Below are 21,312 nucleotides of genomic sequence, written 5' to 3' on the forward strand. Positions count from 1 at the left end.
AAGGCTGTTCCATTTGTCGAACCCCATTGACGAACTCGCTGAATATTGGCATTTTTTATACTAACTCAATTTTAATTTTCAAAAATAAAAAAAAAATATGTCGAGAATGTAAATATAAGCATTAAACTGTCTTTTTGTGTGTCTATGGTCGATATAGATGCCAGAACTTTGCTAGCGCACAATATGACGTTTGTTTGCAAAGCTCTAGCATCTATATCGACCATAGACACACAAAAAGACAGTTTAATCCTAAAAGGGACATTCATTCGTTTGAATGAAGTTTAGGTCGTCATAATTAAACTGACTCGAAAAATACGTATTTTTTCCAAGTAGTAAACGTTATAATCTTTGCATTTATAACGCAGGTTTACTCTCAAGATAAACCAAAGTTCTTCGAGTATTAAGTCCTGAAAATTCTTAATTCGACCCGAAGATTCACTAATAACCGCAAAGAAAGACATGCGGTATTCGTATACGATATGGCTTTTTCTGGTACATTTCGGCGTTCATTTCATTACATTTAGGCCCAGACACTCAAATAATCATCGTTCGGATATAGAAATTGTGCATGTTTCTGACGTCCTAACTAAGGAATACCCCTTTATCGGCTTGATGATGTAATACTTCCAATATTTACAAAACAATTTGCGCATTCATCATTCTTTTTTATTTCCCCGCCTTCAAAATCATGATTTCTAAACTTTTGGACTTTAACTCCGCGGACGAGTAATAGAAGGACAAAACAGCTGCATATAATTGTTTATTCATTATTCAGCATATTTGTTGTACTATTTATAATGAATGGGTGTACTGAGGGAAAAAGATGGAATCAGACCAGGAATTATTAATCCATTGTTCCTTTAAGTATAATTGTGACTGATACTTTTATTGCACAAAATTTTACAATCGTCATATTCAAAGGTGCTTTTTAATATGTATGGCTTTTCTTCTTTCCTCTAGGTACATACAAAGCTTATTAAAATGTTTTGAGTGCCAAAATCCAAATATACCTTTTGGCTAGTGCTATATACAGGTAACCGAAAACTAGTTTGAGGATCAAGTGGGGTAATGTAATTTCCAAAATGACTAAGACTGTTATGGTAAATAACCCGGACATTACTGAGACCACCAATTCCGTGACTTTGTACAGTATTCTATGAGGAGACCATACTTAGGAGCTAAAATTGCAACACTTATTCGTCTTTCTTAAACAGGTAATTGTTATGTTATTGTGTTCCATGGCCACAAACCCCAACATCAACATCGAACTTTTAAAGTCCTAAATGATTATCTGAAGTAAGCAGGATGGAGTGGGGCCTCATAACGTATACACTAACCTCAGTTAAGAAGCCAATACACAGTTCAGCTCTCTAAACACTGATATACAATAGAAAGTGGCATCTAAATTTGGGATGTTATTTTCCTTCTTTCTAAATAACCTTCCTTTTTTTTCTTTCTTTTCTTTCTTTCTTTCTTTCTTTTTTTTTTCTTTTTTTTTCTTTTTTTTTTTTGTTGGTTGAACGGTCGTCCCTGTGAGGAAGGTTTTGGGCCCTGTCCCCTTAACAAGGCATAACACAGTCTACAAAATGGTAGTGGCTACTCCTGTTTAGCGCTCAGCATTTTAGGAGTGGGACAACTGCTTCACCCGTTGTCAGTATAATGTGACCTGGTGGAGTGACCTGCTGGTTGTATCCGACAGTATACTTCAATAAAGTAGCACTATAAAGTCGGCATTTCTGCCGCACTCCCAAAGAAAATACGATATTACTAAAGGTGATCAGGAGGGTTGGTGAAACTTTCCTTGAGTATTCAACAACCTGCCGATTTTTTGTCATTTTAATTATTTTCTTCTGCAACTACTCGGCATCTATCCCATTAATTATAGCTGGTACAACATTAAAACACCGTGCATTTGGAGGCATTGCTACAGGCAGAAAGGAAATGTTTACATAAGATAAATACTATTTTCGATAAATGGCATATACACATATAATATAGTGAATATCTGTATAAGTATTCATTATGGAAACTTTAACAGTATTTCGTATATCAACTTCTTGTGTTCATCAATACTCGTAAAATATTGTAAAAACATGTATAAGTAATTGCCATAGCCAAGATTAAACAGCGCTAGAAATGAATTGTTAAAAAGGGCAGATTTCTCGATGTTGTTTTCACCATATGGTAACCTTTGTGTGATTAACATGGTTTGAATAATGCAATGAGTGTCTTTTTCATTGCAGTTATTGATTTTGTCAACGGTTGGTAAGTATCCTATACACCACGTGACAATCCTTTTAGTGTGACATTCGTGCCAAGCTATGTTAAGGTATGTAAGACATTACAAGTCTATAATTGGCATAACCTTTAAGGATGCATGCCACTATATACCATCTCTTTCCCAAAGAGTTCTACCGAAACAAATATGATAGAATTGCATTGATAGCATTAAGTGTTGCTGAAAGTTTGCTGTTAGTGACACGGGAATGGTATTATTGATGAGATTGCGAGGTGACGTTTTTCTGTATAATATGACAATGTAACGAGGTTTGAACGTTGTAGTATAATAAGTTCCTACAATGACAGTAACAAGTTTTACCTATATATTTGTGTCCGTATAACAATATCTGGTAGTTTCACAAGACAAATATGTTGAATGGCAAACGAATGAGATTCTACTATGACAGTATCACATTGTATGAATTTTAAGAGAAAAAAATAACGGGATTTTACAAGTGTTCATTTTTTATTACGGAACTCTATCAAGGTTCCGCTGCATAATTATGGCAGATATACACATTTATAATGATATAAATATATAAATGTCAGGGTCCCGCTATGAAATTGAACAGTGCATATAAAAACAAAAAGATTACCTACCTGATAACGAAACCCTAATTTCAATTCAAAATCAATAAAAAAAATGTTCCAGGAGAATTATACCATGCATTCCGGAAGTGTAAGCGTCTTCCGATTCATCGATATCGAATACCTTAATGCATAATGATTATACTATTACCTGTATATGTATTTGTTGAACCCTAATCCAGGCAAATCAGGAGAGATCATTGAAATACGCCGAATGTGTCTAAAGCAGTTCTGTAGTACGTCGAGAGTTCTAGGTGCTAAATCTGCCGTCAAATGGTTTATATATAGAGAAGGCATGTCTTCTACGATTCCTTTGGGACTTTCTACATAAAACAGCTGTTGGAAATGATAACGTTTTCCCTGACATTTCGTATAGTATGGGCAATCATGTCCAATAACAGAAGCATCTGTATTTATCAGGGGAAACATTTCATTTATAAGAGGATCATAAATCCGGCACGGAAGTCATCAAATAAAGATTCCTTTTTTTATGGATAGATATAAATTTCCAGTTAAAAAAACTTTACATTCCTCAAAGTTTAAAACAAAGAGAAGTTATTTTCAATTTCAAACGTTTTAACTATTTATTCATTATCAGATTTCCTAACCTTTCGTATTATAATAGTTACTTATCAAATGATCATGTTATTTGAAAAATATTTATATGACAGATTAAACAATTTGAATTTAATGCTTAATCGAATCTGTGAAATTATGAAAAAAATAAACAGTATGGGGTCACACGCCCAGCCAATTTGACGTTTACCTCACACGCCTTAAACCTGACCAACAGAAGTTATTAAAACTAGTTCATATTACTTTTTTCTCAATTGTTTCATATTAGTAAAGTTACAGAATTTGTGTATTTTTCGTTTATGTCCTTCAAACAAACAGAATCAGTTTCGCATTCGGCACACCAAGTGCTAAGCTCTTTGATTGCGATCCAGGGAGTGTTCTCTATTAATTTGGTGCCCGTTGCCATTTCAATTATTTTGGCAACTATGCTCTGAATGCACCTACGATTTGGCAAAATAATTCAACCGTGGACATTTTTCAAAGCAATAGCATTATGTATTATCATTATACATAAAATTTGAAAAGGGGTATGGTTATCAAAATGATTATTTCTAAAAGAAATGAAAATGCTAACTTTCAAAAGGGAATAAAAATATTTATTTTCAAAAGATCATTTGAACAGCAATATCATTTGACATTTAGTGTCTCAACTATGGCTCGCTATCATGGTATTTCTTATCTAGACCTGATACATATTTTGATAATGCAGAATATTACATAAAGATAACGAAACAAATCTTGTATAAACATTCTATTCACGAGTCCAGAAGATCCAACATCATAGGAGTCTCTTTTATTTTCTGTGTATTTCCAATGTAGGAGACGTGGAATCCTTGTAATTATATATAAAAGATTTACAGCTATTTTGTAATCGGTTTATACTGCTCCATATAGAGTGCAAAAGGCTCAAGCACATATTGGTAATGGGAAATTTCAAATTACAATAACTAAATAACAGAACTACTGCTAAATGCTTTCGGGCAGCAGGACCGCGTCTACAATGTGAGCCCGTACTTCTATCTAGCGGAATAATGCTATTTTAAGCATTCATATTTAGGTTATTAAGAGAAGTACATATGTACTCTTCGAAGATGTATGTACTTGGAGATGATGCCAGACAGATAAACTTGATAGAGAAAGAAGTGGGTATCATTAAAACATCAAAACAGTGTTTGCTTAATAACACATTTATAATATATATATAACATGATATAAACTGTATCATGCATATAACATAGTATGATGCTGTATCATACAACTATTACATTCTTCCAGGATTCATCATGCAGTAAAGCAAGGGAACAAACGTGTAAAAATCAAAAAAGTTAGAAAAATCAAAATTTGTCAAAATAAATCTAAAAATCTTTCATTTCAACCTTACTGATAAGTACAGCAACTGCATAACAATAACGGCTAGAAAGTCTAAACCGAGTATTATTAACAACAATTGCCATTTTACATGATTTTCAAATGCCATCAGCCATTGTTGCGTGACGAAGCTAAATATTCGATTTGTTCCATTAGATTGATAACGTGCCAGGCTATTCCATTTTCTATTATTTTTTCGAGATTGCATAAGATCCAATTTATCAGCAATCAGCCTCGTACCGGAAAACCCGCTCAACCAGATATCTAACTTAAATACCAGCATGTTATCGACCTCGGCAAGAAGACATCGCGGTTTGAGCTATTACATAAGCTCTGTCAAGTATCTAGACCGCTGTTATGCAAAATTCTTTTTACGATCGCTTTGTATAATCCCAGTAATGCACACTTTCTTTTTACTTGTTTTAAGGGCTTCTTACGAGTGATGCGATTGACAATGCTTGAACAAAGGACAAAGGCGAAGTCATGTGATAAGTTATATTTTTAACACACTCTTCTTCCGTCCTTATATCAACCGAAATTGAGCATGACCTGTGTTCTCATTAGAGCTTAGTCTAGACTTGGCGTGTTTATCCATCTTTTCTAAGGTGGATAATATTGATCTGAAATCGACATCAAAATGGCGGAAGCACATCAATCAATTAGCATTGGAACCAACCGTATTTAGTGAGGCGTCATTTATGGTGAATTTTCCCCTTAATCGACATCCAAAGAATTGAGATAACAGGTCGAAATAGTTGATTTGTAATTTGATTAGCGTGTCCGCGGAAAGGTGACCTTGTGGCAAGTCGATAGAGACGGACTGCTGCCTACAGATAAGACTCGACTCAAGTAAAATCTTAATTTATAAAGAAAGAAATCCTAGTTCATGTAATGTGCTTTGTAGAAATATTTCGAGATTTTCGTTGATAGAATTAGATGACCAGCGTTCAAAATGATCTTATCTGAATATAATAATTCCAAAATATTGTTTATCTCGAAATCGAGTTAAGCATATAGTTTATCGAGTACAATCGAGGTAAGCATGAGTTTATATTATTTAAGACACCCATAAATGCTTTTATATCAAAATCATTCGGGATTACATGGCTTTATGATGGTTACAGAAAGCAAGATATACGGATTAACCGTTTCCCTACACAATACATCCGGATTAACAGGACCCTGTGAAATATCCAGATTTGTCAATTTTTGTTTCTGATATCCATATTAATCAGGTCTTTTTTAAATATTTGGATTAAACTGTTTGATTGAAAAATATCCGGATTAGTCTATTTTCATTCCAGATATCCGGATGGGTCTGTTTCATTGTAAGTCATCCAGATTAGCCTATTTCATTCTAGATATCTGGATGAGTCCATTTCATTGTAAGATATCCGGGTTAGTCTACTTCGGTGTAGGATGTCCGGGTTAGTTAACCTTATTGTAAGATATCTGGGTTAATCTGCTTCATTGTAAGATGTCAAAGTTAGTCTATTTCATTGTTAAATATCTTTTTTTTTTTATTATCTGGATTTTTTTCAATAAGAAATCAGGATAAACCTAGACCCACTAATCCGTATTGAAAAAATATATAAATGTATACGCATTGTATCTGTCAATGTTGCTGATCGTCTTTGAACAAAACAGCTCCATACATGTCCCCACATTTATTAAAACAAATCACCTGCATTCGTTTCCTAGTTGCTGCAGCTGCCGCAACAAATTAGCTTGCATGCAATTCCCCAAACAGGTTCAGTGATATGGTTTATAATAATAAACTGCAATGGTTTGCTTTCTCGCCCGCATTCGATTATTCGTAATGTCACAGATACGCTCGTACATGTATAATAGATGAACTGGTGGCAAACTTATTACGTTCATTTTACAGAATACTTGCTATCTAAAATAATGTAATTTGTCATTACAGTCTATCCTCAAGCATGCCCCGATAATATTTCAATGTCAATCCGTTATGGCTATGAAATATGTAATGAAATTATATGAATATATGATTTAGATAAAATTTGCAATTTTTGTGCGAGATCAATTTTATGATTGTGTTTCATATCATACACATCAAACCCTTGTTATATTACATCCATATGTCAAGTAAAAGGTTGGGTTATAAGCAAGGGATCCTAAGAGCTCGCCTTGCTATAATATTAGACAGTCATGTCGAAACATTATGTGTAATGTCAGAAATATAGTTTCGAATACATGCAATGGATGATCCCTGGATATTTTTGTTGATATGTATATGTGTGTATATAATGCATTATATTGAGCCCATGATGCGAGCAGTTCACTACATAGCAACTACAGTTTTTAGAGTTTTTTTGTCGTAGCAAGCCAGATTTAATATATAAAGGAAATTGTCAACACAAGAACAATTTATAGTCCTATCCCACCGAAATGTCACAGCCTGTTTGCAACTCAGTAGTACGACACCCTATACGATCACATAATGGGCTTAATATCCCTACATCCAACTAATCCAAAGCCAAAGGAAAGAGCGAGTTAGAGATGTTAAAATGTGTGATATGTACAAAATATTGTCGAGAAGAGAGCAAAACGACGTTGTCATGTACCATCCAATCATTTCAATTTCTAAACAAAGAGGTATTTTGCCTGTATTGTATCCCAAGCAGTCGACATATTATTAATAACAATGTCGATCCATTCATTGTATGCTGCTATGTCACGTATCACCGTGTTACATTCCGCAATAATATATATTTTGTAGTTAGTATTTTGTGGTGTGAAACGGAGGAATTGGTGATAAATTACCTGTAATATTATTATTTTTAAAGACAAAAAATTTGTTGAATTTTAGAAAAACAGCAAAGAATACAGACATAATTACGGACCATGAATCAAACTCAAATAAATAATGAGGAACAAAAATATTGATTAGCATGGAGACCATAAAAAGTACACGGAGATTAAGACCAGCTGTTCCTGGGGAGTAAGCGCCTTCTGCTTTATAAATCTAGGTGAAATCCGGGCTATATCACATTTTTAAAAGGACATTTGGGTATTTTATGCTTGGGGGAGTTTGGGTAATGTCAACAACGATAAGAGAACGCAAAAAGTATTTATTTCAACAGGTACAGAACAGTAAACAATGCAATAGTTTATGTAATGTGGGATATGGAAAGGTTTTTACGCAAAACGAATGCAGCAAGCGAAAGAGATCCAGGAATAGGAATATGGGCGAGTTAACAGAGCCTATAATCTAAATTGATAGAATAAAACATACAGTCACGTGAGCAGAAAGCAAGTAATATTTTGTAAGGCATGTAACGTGAGCATTCTGAAGAACAATGATAAGTATTGAATATGTAATAAGCAGCATTGTCCATAGTACAGCAAATATAATCATTTTGCTACCAAAACTGATATGAAAATAACTATTCATAAATTAAATTAATCCGCTCAATTACGCTAATTACCTGACATATGACGTCAGCAATCATCATTTACCAGTCATTGAAAACAATAAACAATATGAAGTATTTAAGTTTAAAAAACAAACATGAGCAATCTCCATCTACCAGAAAAAAAAACGAAAATAAGAAAATACTTTTTTGCGGGTTGTTTAAAAAACATTTAACAATTACAAAGTATAATTAATGATTTAATTCAACGAACAAAATATATTACTGCATTCAGATTATCACCAGCAATATCTATCTACCAGATTAAATCAACGATTTAGAAAAACAAAATATTGTTCTACAATTTTCAAAAACCTTGATTTCCATCTGCCCTGTTTGATTACTGTTTTAGGAAATCAAAACTTGAAGAAACTACTGGGCGACATGGTGAGAGTAATATCACATTTCATCTCCCAGTCGGTGCAGATGTTGCTGATTATATATACAATACACACGTGATTGAAAAACCCATTATGTGTGGGGTTTATATAGCTATACGGGATTCAGCGCATTGTGTATGTATATTGATTAGACGACAACCTGTCTCCTACATCGACCTACCCTCAGGACGCCACGCTTGTTACTAAATAGCGTGTCAACAACTGCCTTTATAAAACTACAGCGATATATAAAACTCCCCCGTCTAACTAAACATTCATGTGTCATAAAATGAATAATATATAAATACACACAAACTATAAGTAGTCATATTCATCACTGGTCACATGCAATAAACTCCATAATCTAGTTTAGCTCTCAGCTATCATTAACTTCATCGCCTAGCATACACTGAATACTAAACTCAAGCTCTTATACCAACCCCAGTTTTGAATTATAATAATTTTTGTCATCAATATGTAAATAGTGCTAACACAATATTAATATAACTACTAATGGAATCTTTCAAATGCCAAAAGCAGAATTTTCGCCATAGTACATTTTGTGTGTATTAATAGTGCTATACCATTTACCAGTATTGCATGAATCAACATTCATTTATGATAAATCGCGCAGTACAGTTAAACATACAGATTGATAACAGTATTGTAAACAAAAATCTTTCAAGGCACTTAAAACATCACCATCGACTAAATACTAAAAAAAGACAATACATGGTATTGTCAAACAATGGCTCAATACCATTACAATATCATTTAAAAATCACATCATCTATGGATATCATCAACTACATGGAGTTTCCACAGTAAAACGCCTTCAAATAGACCATACAAATGATCATCCATATAACATACGCTGCTTCTTTATAAACTAACAAAAATAAAAACTTCCAAGCTCCGCCAAGTGTGCACGGATGACAGCGTTGGTTGTAATATGCCTAAGGATGCTGGTGGCATTTGGAACTACATAATGCACGTCCCCTGCCACAAATAAACGTTATTTATCATCAACTGTACAAATTAAGATTCATGCTGCTGCTCTGACATACAATAGCATAATTAGAATCTGGGGAGATTCGTACAAAGCTGTAATTTTTCATTACGATACATAAATAACCATATTTTGACAAATTAAGACGTAAATATACAAAATACATTTGCGTTGCTGTTCTGAAGCGAAGAGCACAAGACAAAGATAACAGATGTCAATGATTGACAAGGGCAGAGACTGGAAGGAGCGAAATCGACATGTATTGGGGTACAGGATGATCTTTCAGAAGCCTACCTGTGGTCTGACAAAGTCCGAGGGGTTGTCATGGTTCAAGCCGAGACTCTCTGGTCTAAACTCCTGGACCAGGCTTTCTGCACATGACTCCATTTTGGTTCTCTTTGATGACGTCCTCCCCAGTTCCACAGTTCGTCAACGAGAACAAATAAATCCTTTTTACTTCATTTTGTCAACGTTGACATCACAACAGGGATATTCTAGAACCTCCTGTTGGGTATGGCTGTAGTCCTAGATGTGCTACCACGGGGATTAAAACACCGAGTAGTGCACAGAACGACACGGCTCCACACAAACAGCAAGATCGATAGACCGGCGGTCTGTGTCGTCTCTGATCCTGTATCAATGATTCAACCATACACGGAGAGGCAACTGGAATATATTAATTATAAGTGGGAATCATGGGTTGACACCATCCACCAGCTCATTACTACCCTAAATACGTTTTAATGATATCGGATCGTTTGTTTTGCCTACTATTTCGTTACTCTCATCTACTGCTCATTCGGAGGAAGTTTGGTGTCAGAAGACATTCTCTATAACACAATAATTTGTCACTGTTCAGCGGCGTGTTCTAGCACCAATAAATGTCCGCATGGACACTCTTGGAACCTGGTTAAAAATGTTAAATGTGACTTCAGTTACACTATATATCTATGTAAAGTATATCTAAGTTTGAATTAAAGATTATAAAGTTTTGTGCTGAATTGTTCTGATTTGGTATTTGATATATTTTTATTAAATTGATCAAAAAATGCCAAAGTAATCACCGACATACGCATAGGTAGGAATCGAGAGTGAAACCTCTTACACTTATCAGGCAATTTAAACAGCTCGATATACCAAGGGAGAAACATTGAAATAAATAGGATGTTAGGAAGTTATCAAATAGTTAAAGCGATTGAGTTTCTTGCTATATGTATGTGAATGACGAGTACTACATGTATACCAATATTTACTTGTATACACGTAAGGCATTATAACGGTTTAATGTACACGTACGGGGGACGTTATAACAAGGTTTTAGTGTACATAAATGAGTGTTATTATCATCATATCCAGGATTTTCTGTTTATATAAACGCAAGGCGTTATATTGAAGTTTCATTATATATGTAAACGAGGGCGTTATATCGAGGTTTTACTATGTATACAAGGGTCATTATATCGAAATGCAAGACTTAAAATGGTTTACTTGATACTAGTGGCGGTATATCGACGGGCTACTGTGTATAAACACTTTATTTAAGTTTAACATTATACATGTTGGTACGAGAGTCAGTATATCGAGGTTTTCATGTACATAAACATTCGTGTGGTATCGTGGTTTTAGTTTATAAACAAGAGTGTCCTATGGAGATTTAACCATAAATATTACCCAATAACAAGCTTGTTCATTTAAGTATGCGTTGCTACGTGCCATGTTAACGACAGTGGGAGACTAATAATGTTGTCTAATGGACGACAGACAGTATTAATAGCCACCAGGCTCTGTAACAATAGCTGTTACCGGAGTACATAAAACATTAATACACCACACATCATAAACATATACATATATTGACTTCGACCATTGATATCAATGAGATATGTACCAGATATGTGTTGCGTTATATTGACTCACCAACCCACCTATCATAGCAATCCATAATTTTATTTATTGCACATTACATTGCCATGTAGGGACCTATACCTGTCAACATATGTACCTGAGTGTCACCGGTTCCTTCATAATAACGCCAGGCCCCACCAGTGTTATAGTTAACTACGAAGAACCCGACAGAACCCAAAGTTTTTCTCACGGCGATGAACGCTTAATTCAAATGTCAAAAGGGTGCAGTGATCACGGAGAAATTTGGAAGAAGATATATTCAGAAAGAAGAGATATATTCAAACTTTGGTCGCCTATTACAAACCATGTCATTAGGACAACCTGCGGGGTTTTTTGAAGGTGATGGTGCCATAGTGTACAGTGACAGAGTACTAAAATGTCGTAACATTATCATATTTTCTCCCAACGGAACAACTAGAAATGTCCTATGTTATGTCAAGGAGATAGGTCTCAAACTGTACTGTATGTGTGAGAGGGGGGAATGATGAGGCAAGCTAAGGTCGGGCACTGTTCCCTGTCACACATATGGTACAGTCTGAGGCTTATCGCTCACTTAAACAAGGCGTCTTTAAACCGACCATTTGGGACAGTCAGAAAATGTCCACTAATGTAAGCTATGAAATGTGTGGAAAGTCACCCATTATATATAAACCAGGCACAGGTAAATCACGGGCACTAGCACATGCATGTTTATCAATGCGTTCAACCTTATCAATCCAACCATCACATGTAATGTAGGCACAGGTATCCTTAAACAATATTTCCTTTCTATTTTTATGTCATTCGCAAAATATCCTCCGACTTCGAAGGTCTGTCTATTACACAATCAGCATTTCCGCAAAAAGCCGGCTAATATTGATGATATATTGAGTGCGGTGTAAGGTCTAGAAAAGGATGTATATAATGATCCAGATTTTACACTGAAATCTTCAATATTTCCCCGACATTTCCTATGGAGAAGCGGGGCAATATTACACTGGAAATGAAGCGAGTGGAGACATGGAATTCAGAAAAACAGAATATATTTGACAACCATTGAACAAAGGTGATCTGAACACAAAACAAAATGAGCCATCATTGTCTTCAATGGATGTCAAGACCATGAGAGAATGAAAAAAAAAATAGGAAAATAAGGATGTTACAGACTGCGTGAAATTAGCAATACCCGAACTAAATAAAGCATTAAAGTATTCTGTTGTTGAGGTGAGGAATAAAAACGGCGCTGAAAACAGGCCAAATCGTATATACGAGCTGGTGGTTAGTTAGCATTCAACATCACTTCCGGTCCAGACTAATAGACGCTTTGTAAACTTCTGGGTGATGCTGAATTCGTCATAGGCCGTCCGCAGTGTGAAATTATAAACGGACGAAGGACAACCAACAAGCCAATGTTAGCGCTGCTCTGCAAGGGGAAAGTGTCAAGTCACTCAAATCGGGAAATCTTTCCGGTTAAAGACAGAACAAAATTGAAGCAAGTAAAAGTGAATCTGATTTTACAACTGGAAATGTGTCATTGAATCATAAATTCTGAACAGTGAAGCAAATATCATCAGGATTGTAAGGTGTTTTGACAGCAAAATAGTTTTTGTAAGCTTTAACTTTCACCAATTGCATCTAACTGTTTTACAGTGATTGTCCGAAAACGCATCACTTATAAACCAGAAAGCCGTCTAAAATCTTAATATAAAACGGCCACAGGTAATTTACCTACAGGTAAATCCCACACACTCCTGGAAATAAGTACTAAGAAAACAAAGGAATATCTGCTCATTGTTTTTAATTATTTCAAAGTAAGGACAGAACCATTTACGCCCGATGAAATATGGCACTCTTATGCTGTAGCACGCTATTCGTTTCATTTGATTTTGATCAATGATCAGGGGTTTTAAAGTCCGCAAACAATCCCATTGACATTCACATTGTTCCTAGCGACCCTGTTATAACGACATAACACCCATTAGCTTGAACTGCATTGAAATATAATCAATGTGAAAGTGCTCTTTTCTTTTTAAATGTTTTGTGCGATTTTTTTTTTCTTCTTGTTTTCTATTAGTTTTTTTCTAGTTTTCTTTTAGTTTGTTGGGATATTTTTTAACCATATGCTGTTCGATTTCTATGCCTTGTGTTGTCATTGACTTAACCTTGTGGCCAATCTGAGAGTTTTCTAGATAGTGCAGATGAGAAACTAAATGTCACCGAAATGTTTAATTACGTAAAAGGTTGTATATCTGTCACTTGATCTAGAGAACATGTCACTTTATTTCCTTTTTAAGTTCAGGAGTGCTCTAGATTCCATTCGTTATTCCCGAACATGCTAATAAACTTGTCAGGCTTCTAATTATCCCATCATTGGCAATTCTGTCGACATTCCAGAATACACAGCAATACCCAAGGTTTCTACAACGACTGGTAATAGTTACTCCCAACCTCACGATTTGCGTGATAGATTCCGACAGCTGGCTTTGGAAAAACCAGGAGCTTTCGAGAGTTGAAGGTTGATTGAAACTAGAGCAAGATTTGATGGGGGTTATCATTATCTTATTGAGATAAATTCTATTTCCGGAGGAGATATGCGGTCTGATGCCTTCGATGTTTGTTAATGTGGCTGGTTATTCCGCTGTCAATCACCCCAGATATCATCTTATATCACCTAGATTTGGCATGAATTTGCATGGTAGGTTAAGTCTATTAAGGAGAAGACGCTTACCTTCCTGGGATAACTGGTCCTTGCTTCTTAAAAAGGGTAAATGTATCGTTTGTTCATATTCGACATCATTTTTTCTATTTTGTATAGGTTTACACGACAGTAGTTTCTTCCTGTGCATGTATATTGCTACCATTTGCTTGATTAAATGATTCGTACCTATAATCTATGAATACTTATTTATAGATGTATAGGTACGAATAATTTAACGCAAGACATGCATTCTCCTTGTCACACGTTCCTCTCTCTATATATACATGTACAATGTATATACGTTTGGCTCTGTGACGAAGTCATGGGATTGGTTCACGCCTTTTTGTATTACAGCTCCTTAAAAGAAAGATCACTTCGTATATTTTTGTACCGTATGTAAAAGCATTTAAGCCTAATAAATTTTCTAATCTGAAGATGTTTTATGTACCGTTTTATCACAGATATATAATCGTATCTGTTCACAATTTACATTACAAAAAGGTACCTGAAAGACGGGAATGTTTGCGTACAACATAGTGTTTTATTTCCAATGTGTAAGTATTGTCGACTCTCTGTTTTCCTACGTTGAGTTATTCGTCCGGTGAGTATGAATCATTTCGATTTTATCATATTTGAAATATTATCGTATTATCATACAGTCACGTGATGTCTTAAAGGCTTGTGTCAGGAAGAGTTCAGGTACGTAGTGTACAGCAAAAATGAAAAGTTGTGACAGCTGGGCTGAATTGTACATGAAAGGCGGCCTTCTAATACTTACACAACACATTGACAGCGTCAGAGTAGACGTCATATAAGCAGAAAACACTCCTCCGCTGTCTTGATCACTATTACGTCCGACACTCTGGGATAAGGGGACGGGGTTTTATAGACGTTATATAGAATTCAGATCTACATGGGAATAATTAGGTCATAAATAAAGACAAATTTCTTCTGGCCTATATTGGTGTACGTACAATGAACCATTTATGGATTATACGATTACGTTACCATGGAGACGGTTTGGGGTTGACATTTCAAAATCTGCTCCAATTTTTGTCATGTCGACTCATTTATTTAAATGGAGAATCTAACTCAATTGCGAGCATACGAGAGGCTAAATTGTACGAATGGTCGATTTTTTTAGTACATGAATTATTATAAACCAGGTGTGCGGAAAGATAAACCCTTATCGTATCATTGAGGACACACGTCTTTGGAATCTAGGTAAAACTTAGTTTTGAGGACAATTCTGTTTTAGTATTCAAACATTTTATCCATGGATACCTCATTACACAGAATACGTGTTCTATGTGGTGATAAATGTTATTTTGCAACGATAACTATAAGTTTACCTTTTAACTTACTGTCAAATCATATACTTTCGTGGGCCCAAATAGGTAGTATGTTTCGTGGTTACTTGCTACGTAGATGACAACACCATTAGAATCCACAAATGTTATATTTTCGTGTAAAAGTGATATGAAATGGTGTGCAATAACGAAATATGTATTGAAATAGATTGAGATTACATATTTCTGGTCATCCTCTAATTTTTAGAAATGACAATTTATTAAGAAGAGAGGTTGACAATAGCCGAAACACTTGGGTCAACACTAAGCTGAACAGAGTTATCAGAGCTGTCCGTTAACGAAAGTAAAACTCCCATCTGTAGGACTCTACTATGGTTTCATCTACAAAGAGAAAGCCAACGCAATTATAATAGAGATATGCCACCAATTCTATTGGCATGTACTCGACAGAATTGGATTAATTGTATTCTTCCTCTCATCGTGTCTTTGATTTCCAGACTAAAATATAAAAATAGAGACATCGAAGCAGTACTTAGAAGTCTAATAACAAGCTCTTTGGTTGAATAGTTTATAAGTACCTGCATGAGGACAGGATCGTTAATGATGCCGGACTATCAGCAAAGAACCGAACGGAAGTTGTCTGGGATAGTCTAGCATTGCCGAGTGTAGGGAAGGACTAGAATTGATTCTCAAAGATTTTAGTAAGAGTACACGTGTACCTAGGACAGGGGAGGCGACCGATGGTCCTAACGTCAAAATATATCTAGAGCAGAGAAATATGAAAATGGTTCTAGACATTTCTGTGGTATCTAGGTGCTGGAAGGTCACATGTTAAGAGCATCTCGGTCGGGTCAAGTAACAATTGTGAGGAACGTTTACTGGCAGTATTGAGGTCAGGGACATCCGAACGTTTCTGATATTGACATGGGCTGTCAGAACTTCTGCCATAGCGAAAAGGTTAATCCACTCATTTTATAACCGAACTCCGAGTTTCCGAACATTTCGTGTTAAACTTGTAATGTGAATCACGTGATTAAAAGCCTTACCGGAAACTATTTTAGCATGCGGAATTATCATGAGTCACGCGAGATCTCGGCAGGTCATATGAACGCGGCTATTACAAATATGGCCCCTTTTCAGTGTGGCAGGAGTTTTGATGTTTCAGTCGGCCCATTTCAGATTTTCAAAAGGCCGATCAAACATCCGAAACCTTTAGATTACGTGTTGATATGCCTTGCGATTCCGTTATCACCATGTGTTGAAGTAATCTGGATTATACCTAGATTCGTATGGCGGGTTAGGTTTGGTGTAGTAGTGTTTAACGTTCTATTTAACAGCTATGGTCATTTGTTATGTGTGTATGTGTTTTGGGAGGCTATCTATATTCGCGTTTATCTCCTTGTGATAGTTTGGAAGTTACGCCGACTTTATAGTGCTACCTCACTGAAGCATACTGCCGAAGACAACCAGCAGGACACTCCACCTGGTCACATTATATCACTATAACGGACGAACCAGTCGCCCAACTCCAAACAGTAACTACCATTTGATAGACGTTGGTACGTCTCGATCAGGGGACAGTGCCCAAAGTATCCTAGCAGAGACGAACGCTCAACTAAAGGCCAAAAGTGAGGCAATGTCAAGTGAGATATTAGGAAAGTTAAGTTGCTGGAAAGAGGAGAAAGACAGGATCCAAATAATATCCCCCGCTTACGATCACGCATTAGCGGCAGCAGGTACAAATCTTACCTGTATGACGGGTGTCGTCGATGAAGAAAAAAAACACCTACACATCCGGGGCACTCGGTCTTATTCCTCTTGTACTTTTTCTAGGAAATCCATGCCGATCAATATATTTGCTCATATCCGACCTCGTCTTATTGATCTTTTAGTTGGAATTATGGTTTCGTAAGTATACCGATTTTTTTCAGTTTCAATTACGTTTGATTTAAACGTGATATGCTCATGATTGTAACAGGCGCGGATCCAGAATTTTCGAAAGAGGGGGTGGGGGGGAGAGTGGGAGTAATTTAGTGATAATATGGGCGCCGTAGGCGCGAGACGATTTTTTTTTTTCATTTTTAAGGCTATAAAAAAAATCCTCCTCCGAAAAAAGGGGGGGGGGGGGGGGGTTCTGATGTACCAAACACAGCAACAAAAAACACAAAAAATTGTTGGAACGATAACTAAATCGTTCCAACCTACCCTAACCTACAAATAGTTACAAAAAAACCCCTAACAGTCCCACAGAGTGTCGTTCTGCTCCGTGGACAACATGTGCAGGTCAAAACAAAACGTGCTGTCCGGAACAGGACGACACTCAGGTGGACAAACATGTTAAAAATAACAAAATTCGGCGTGAAATTCTCACACACTCTGACACCAGTGTAGAGAAAACTGGTGGGGTTTATCACCAGCCTCCTCTGGAAGACTAACGAATGCTCCCGTATCCAAAAACCCCGAAAATGCAGTGAGTTCGTGGTTCAGGATCAAAGAGGGCGCTCTCCGTCACCTCGCGGGATTATATACGAGAGCGCACCTCCAGCTCGTGCACAGAGCGAGTTCCAACCAGGGGAGATAACTCTCCCTGGATTTTCACTACAGTATCAGATTTTGGAGGTTAAGGAAAGCCGGAATACCCGGAGGTAAACCGCCGGCCTACGGTTAGTACCAGGCAACTGGCTCACGTGGGCTGCGAACTCGCAACCTTCAGGTGGAGGGCTAGTGACAAAGTGTCGGGACACTTTAACCACCCAATAAGGCTTATTTCAGTTCTAACGATTTGAAATACACAGAGACCTATATTAATGGGATTCGAAACATCCGCTTTTCTCGCCGAGTCACGACCTCATCTATTGTTCTCATAACCGGAAGTATATTTAGCACGAGATCTAGCGAGACCAAGCACTGCGGCTGCGCACTAGGTGGATATCGGAGTTGTTTATATTAGTGACACGTGCCATGCCAAGAGATGGCGACGGCTGTCTGTGCACATGTGTCACCGCGTTTGGCCGAGATAACTTCACACTGGCGACAGTTATACCTGTGCACTGTAAAGTATATCGGCAGATGTTAACAACGATAATTAAGTAGTGTCTAACCGAAAAAAGCACCATTTTTTCGTTAAAGATTCATATGGAAAATGTCGTCTGATTTTCTGCCATTGGATGATGATGTAAATTTAGATGTATTGTTAGAGAAATATACTGACGACGATTGTTATATTTTCGATAGTGACTTCAGTCAGTGCTTCCCTAATTATACCGGACTCTTACAGGGGGAAATATTATCACCTGTATTATTTTCTTTGTTTGTAAACGATTTTTAAATTAACTTTATTAATGACAACTGTCCAAGTATTGTATTACAGATGCTTAATCTTTTCTTGCTAATGTATGCCGACGACATGGCTTTATTTGCTAACCGCCCAGAAGATTCACAAAGTATGTTGGATTCTTTATATGAATATACCAGAAAATGGAATCTGGAGGTCAATGTTGATACAACTAAAATCATGGTTTTTAGAAATGGTGGACAAATAAGAAATAAAGAGTCATGTAAATATAATAATGACAATATAGAAATTGTTGAGTTTTAAATACTTGGGTATGCTGTTCAACTACAATGGGAAGTTTTACAGGACGTTTTACAAAACACAAAAACATTTTGCATAACAAGGCTGATAAGCTTTATTTTCTCTGACAACTTATCTTAGAAATCATTGCTTGAATGTACAAACTTATTGTTCGATCTATTTTTGATTCGTAAGTAAATAGTATTTTACGTAATGCATCGGAAATATGGGGATTTCATAAAGCACCGGATGTCGAAAGCGTACATTTGAAATTCTGTAAAAAAAAAATACTCAAGGTGCCTAAATCAACTTGCAACGATTTTGTTTACTGTGAATTGGGTAGATCACAATTAATTATTATTAGAAAATTAAGAGTGTTGTTCAAATATTGGTTAAAGTTGAAACAATCAGATAATTTGGTATTGAAAACATGTCTTGATCAAATGGTTAAATGAGAATGACGCGTGGATATGCGACATTAAGAATGAATTAGCTGCTTTTTGTATCGAGTATATGTTTGATTCTAATTTACCAGTAGATTATGCTTTTAAAATCATAGAGCATAGAGCAGAGATTGCCCTATGTTACAAAACAAAACATGTTAACAGATATATGGTTCGTCGAAAGGTAGATTATATCGATATCTGATAGATAGCCACTGTGTACAGTTTTAAACCTGTAGAAACTAAATATAAATGTATGTTAAATAAGTTTAGAACATCCTCACACAAATTATATATAGAAATAGGTAGACATAATAATATTACCCGAAGAAATAGAACCTGAAACAATTGTGATTTGGGTGACATCGAGGATGAGTTTCATTTATTTTGATATGTCCATTATATACAGATCTGAGGGTAAAAAATATGAAACAATATTACTACAAAAGACCATCTGTTTTTAAATTAATCCAACTATTATCTTTTAATAATGTTAGAGAGTTGTCAAATTTAGGTAAATATCTACATGTATAGTATATAGGTCTCCGATATACGCATGTACGTAATTTACCAGTTTGAAACAAAGAATTAACCGACCTATTTTCATTTCATGTGAAGAGACATTAAAACATGATTTCTAGGCGAACATTTTTAACAAGTTCTGTAACTATAGCGCCGATTCAGATTGTGTATATGTGATTGCATTTGTAATTTTTTGTGTTTTGATAAAGGGGCGGATTGCCTCGAAAATTTAACAAGCCTTATTGTTCACACTGTTTGAATTACTTCTTTGCCCCATATATACATGTACACGTATATACATACATATGCATCATCATCATCATCATCATCATCATCATTCTTTAATTCCTCATAAAGAGATACATAGAAATTCAAATTAATAAATACATTTCAATCATTTTCTTTTACAGTCTATGGTTTTCAAAATTGGAGAGAAAAAAATAATTTGTCGCGTTCGCGTCGCGGAGCGCGTGTCTGTTGATTTAGCTTTGGTCGTTGGCTGCGAGAAATGCATGTGATGCAGCTCGCAGAAAGCGAGTGGCCATTATCTGGAAGGTTTTGGAGTCCTCATTGCTTTCCTGTTCTTGTCCAAAAATGATTTGGACAAATCCTTCATCTGATGTATTGTCTAGAATTAAAAACATTTCAATCCCACACAAGTCCAGCACGTCTGTCAGAAACCTGTCCCTCACAGAATAAGTGGCCCCACATTGTGTGACATAATGTCGGATAAGATCTGTTCGTCTTTTCCCACATTTGAGGCATATTTGATCGTTATTCTGAGGTGGGTAAGTAAGTAGCTTCGACACAAATCTCGAGCAATTAAGGTCGGATGTAGATTTCGGGTTGACCCATAGCCCATGGGGATGGATATGCCGATGAACACATTTAAACCTGTCGAAATCGCTGTCTCGGTTAATTCTGTCCGTCCACAATTTTGTTTCGCGATTTCTAATGGAGAAAATTACAAACAATTTCCATGATAATTTTGATGGAAATTCAGTCTTGTTAGTAATATAGTGTTCAAATAAGTCCATGAGGTTGTATTTCTTAAGGATATCAAACACGTCGGGAATAAAACCTTTCTGTTCATAAATGTCATTATTCAGGTAGGTATAAACACGCATCAGGAAGACTTTTTTGGCAAGAAATTCATTTGGTATCTTTGAGATTGATTAATTATCGTATCACGTACTGTATGTTTGTGCATGAATTCTTGCGAACTACGAAATAGCAATATGTG

At 36.0% G+C, this 21,312-nt stretch overlaps 1 protein-coding gene across 1 annotated transcript in view; it reads right to left on the bottom strand.

Moving 5' to 3' along the window:
- LOC117330738 (protein rolling stone-like) overlaps positions 1–10,234 on the bottom strand; it is a 39,451-nt gene extending 29,217 nt beyond the window's left edge. Inside the window, exon 1 of the mRNA XM_033889194.1 lies at positions 9,933–10,234. Coding sequence (XP_033745085.1) covers positions 9,933–10,025 — 93 coding nt within the window. The 5' untranslated portion in view covers positions 10,026–10,234. The remainder of the gene's footprint in view (positions 1–9,932) is intronic.
- Positions 10,235–21,312: the final 11,078 nt, after the last annotated feature.

This window comes from Pecten maximus, chromosome 7 (genome assembly GCF_902652985.1).
Source record: "Pecten maximus chromosome 7, xPecMax1.1, whole genome shotgun sequence".
NCBI lineage: Eukaryota > Metazoa > Mollusca > Bivalvia > Pectinida > Pectinidae > Pecten > Pecten maximus.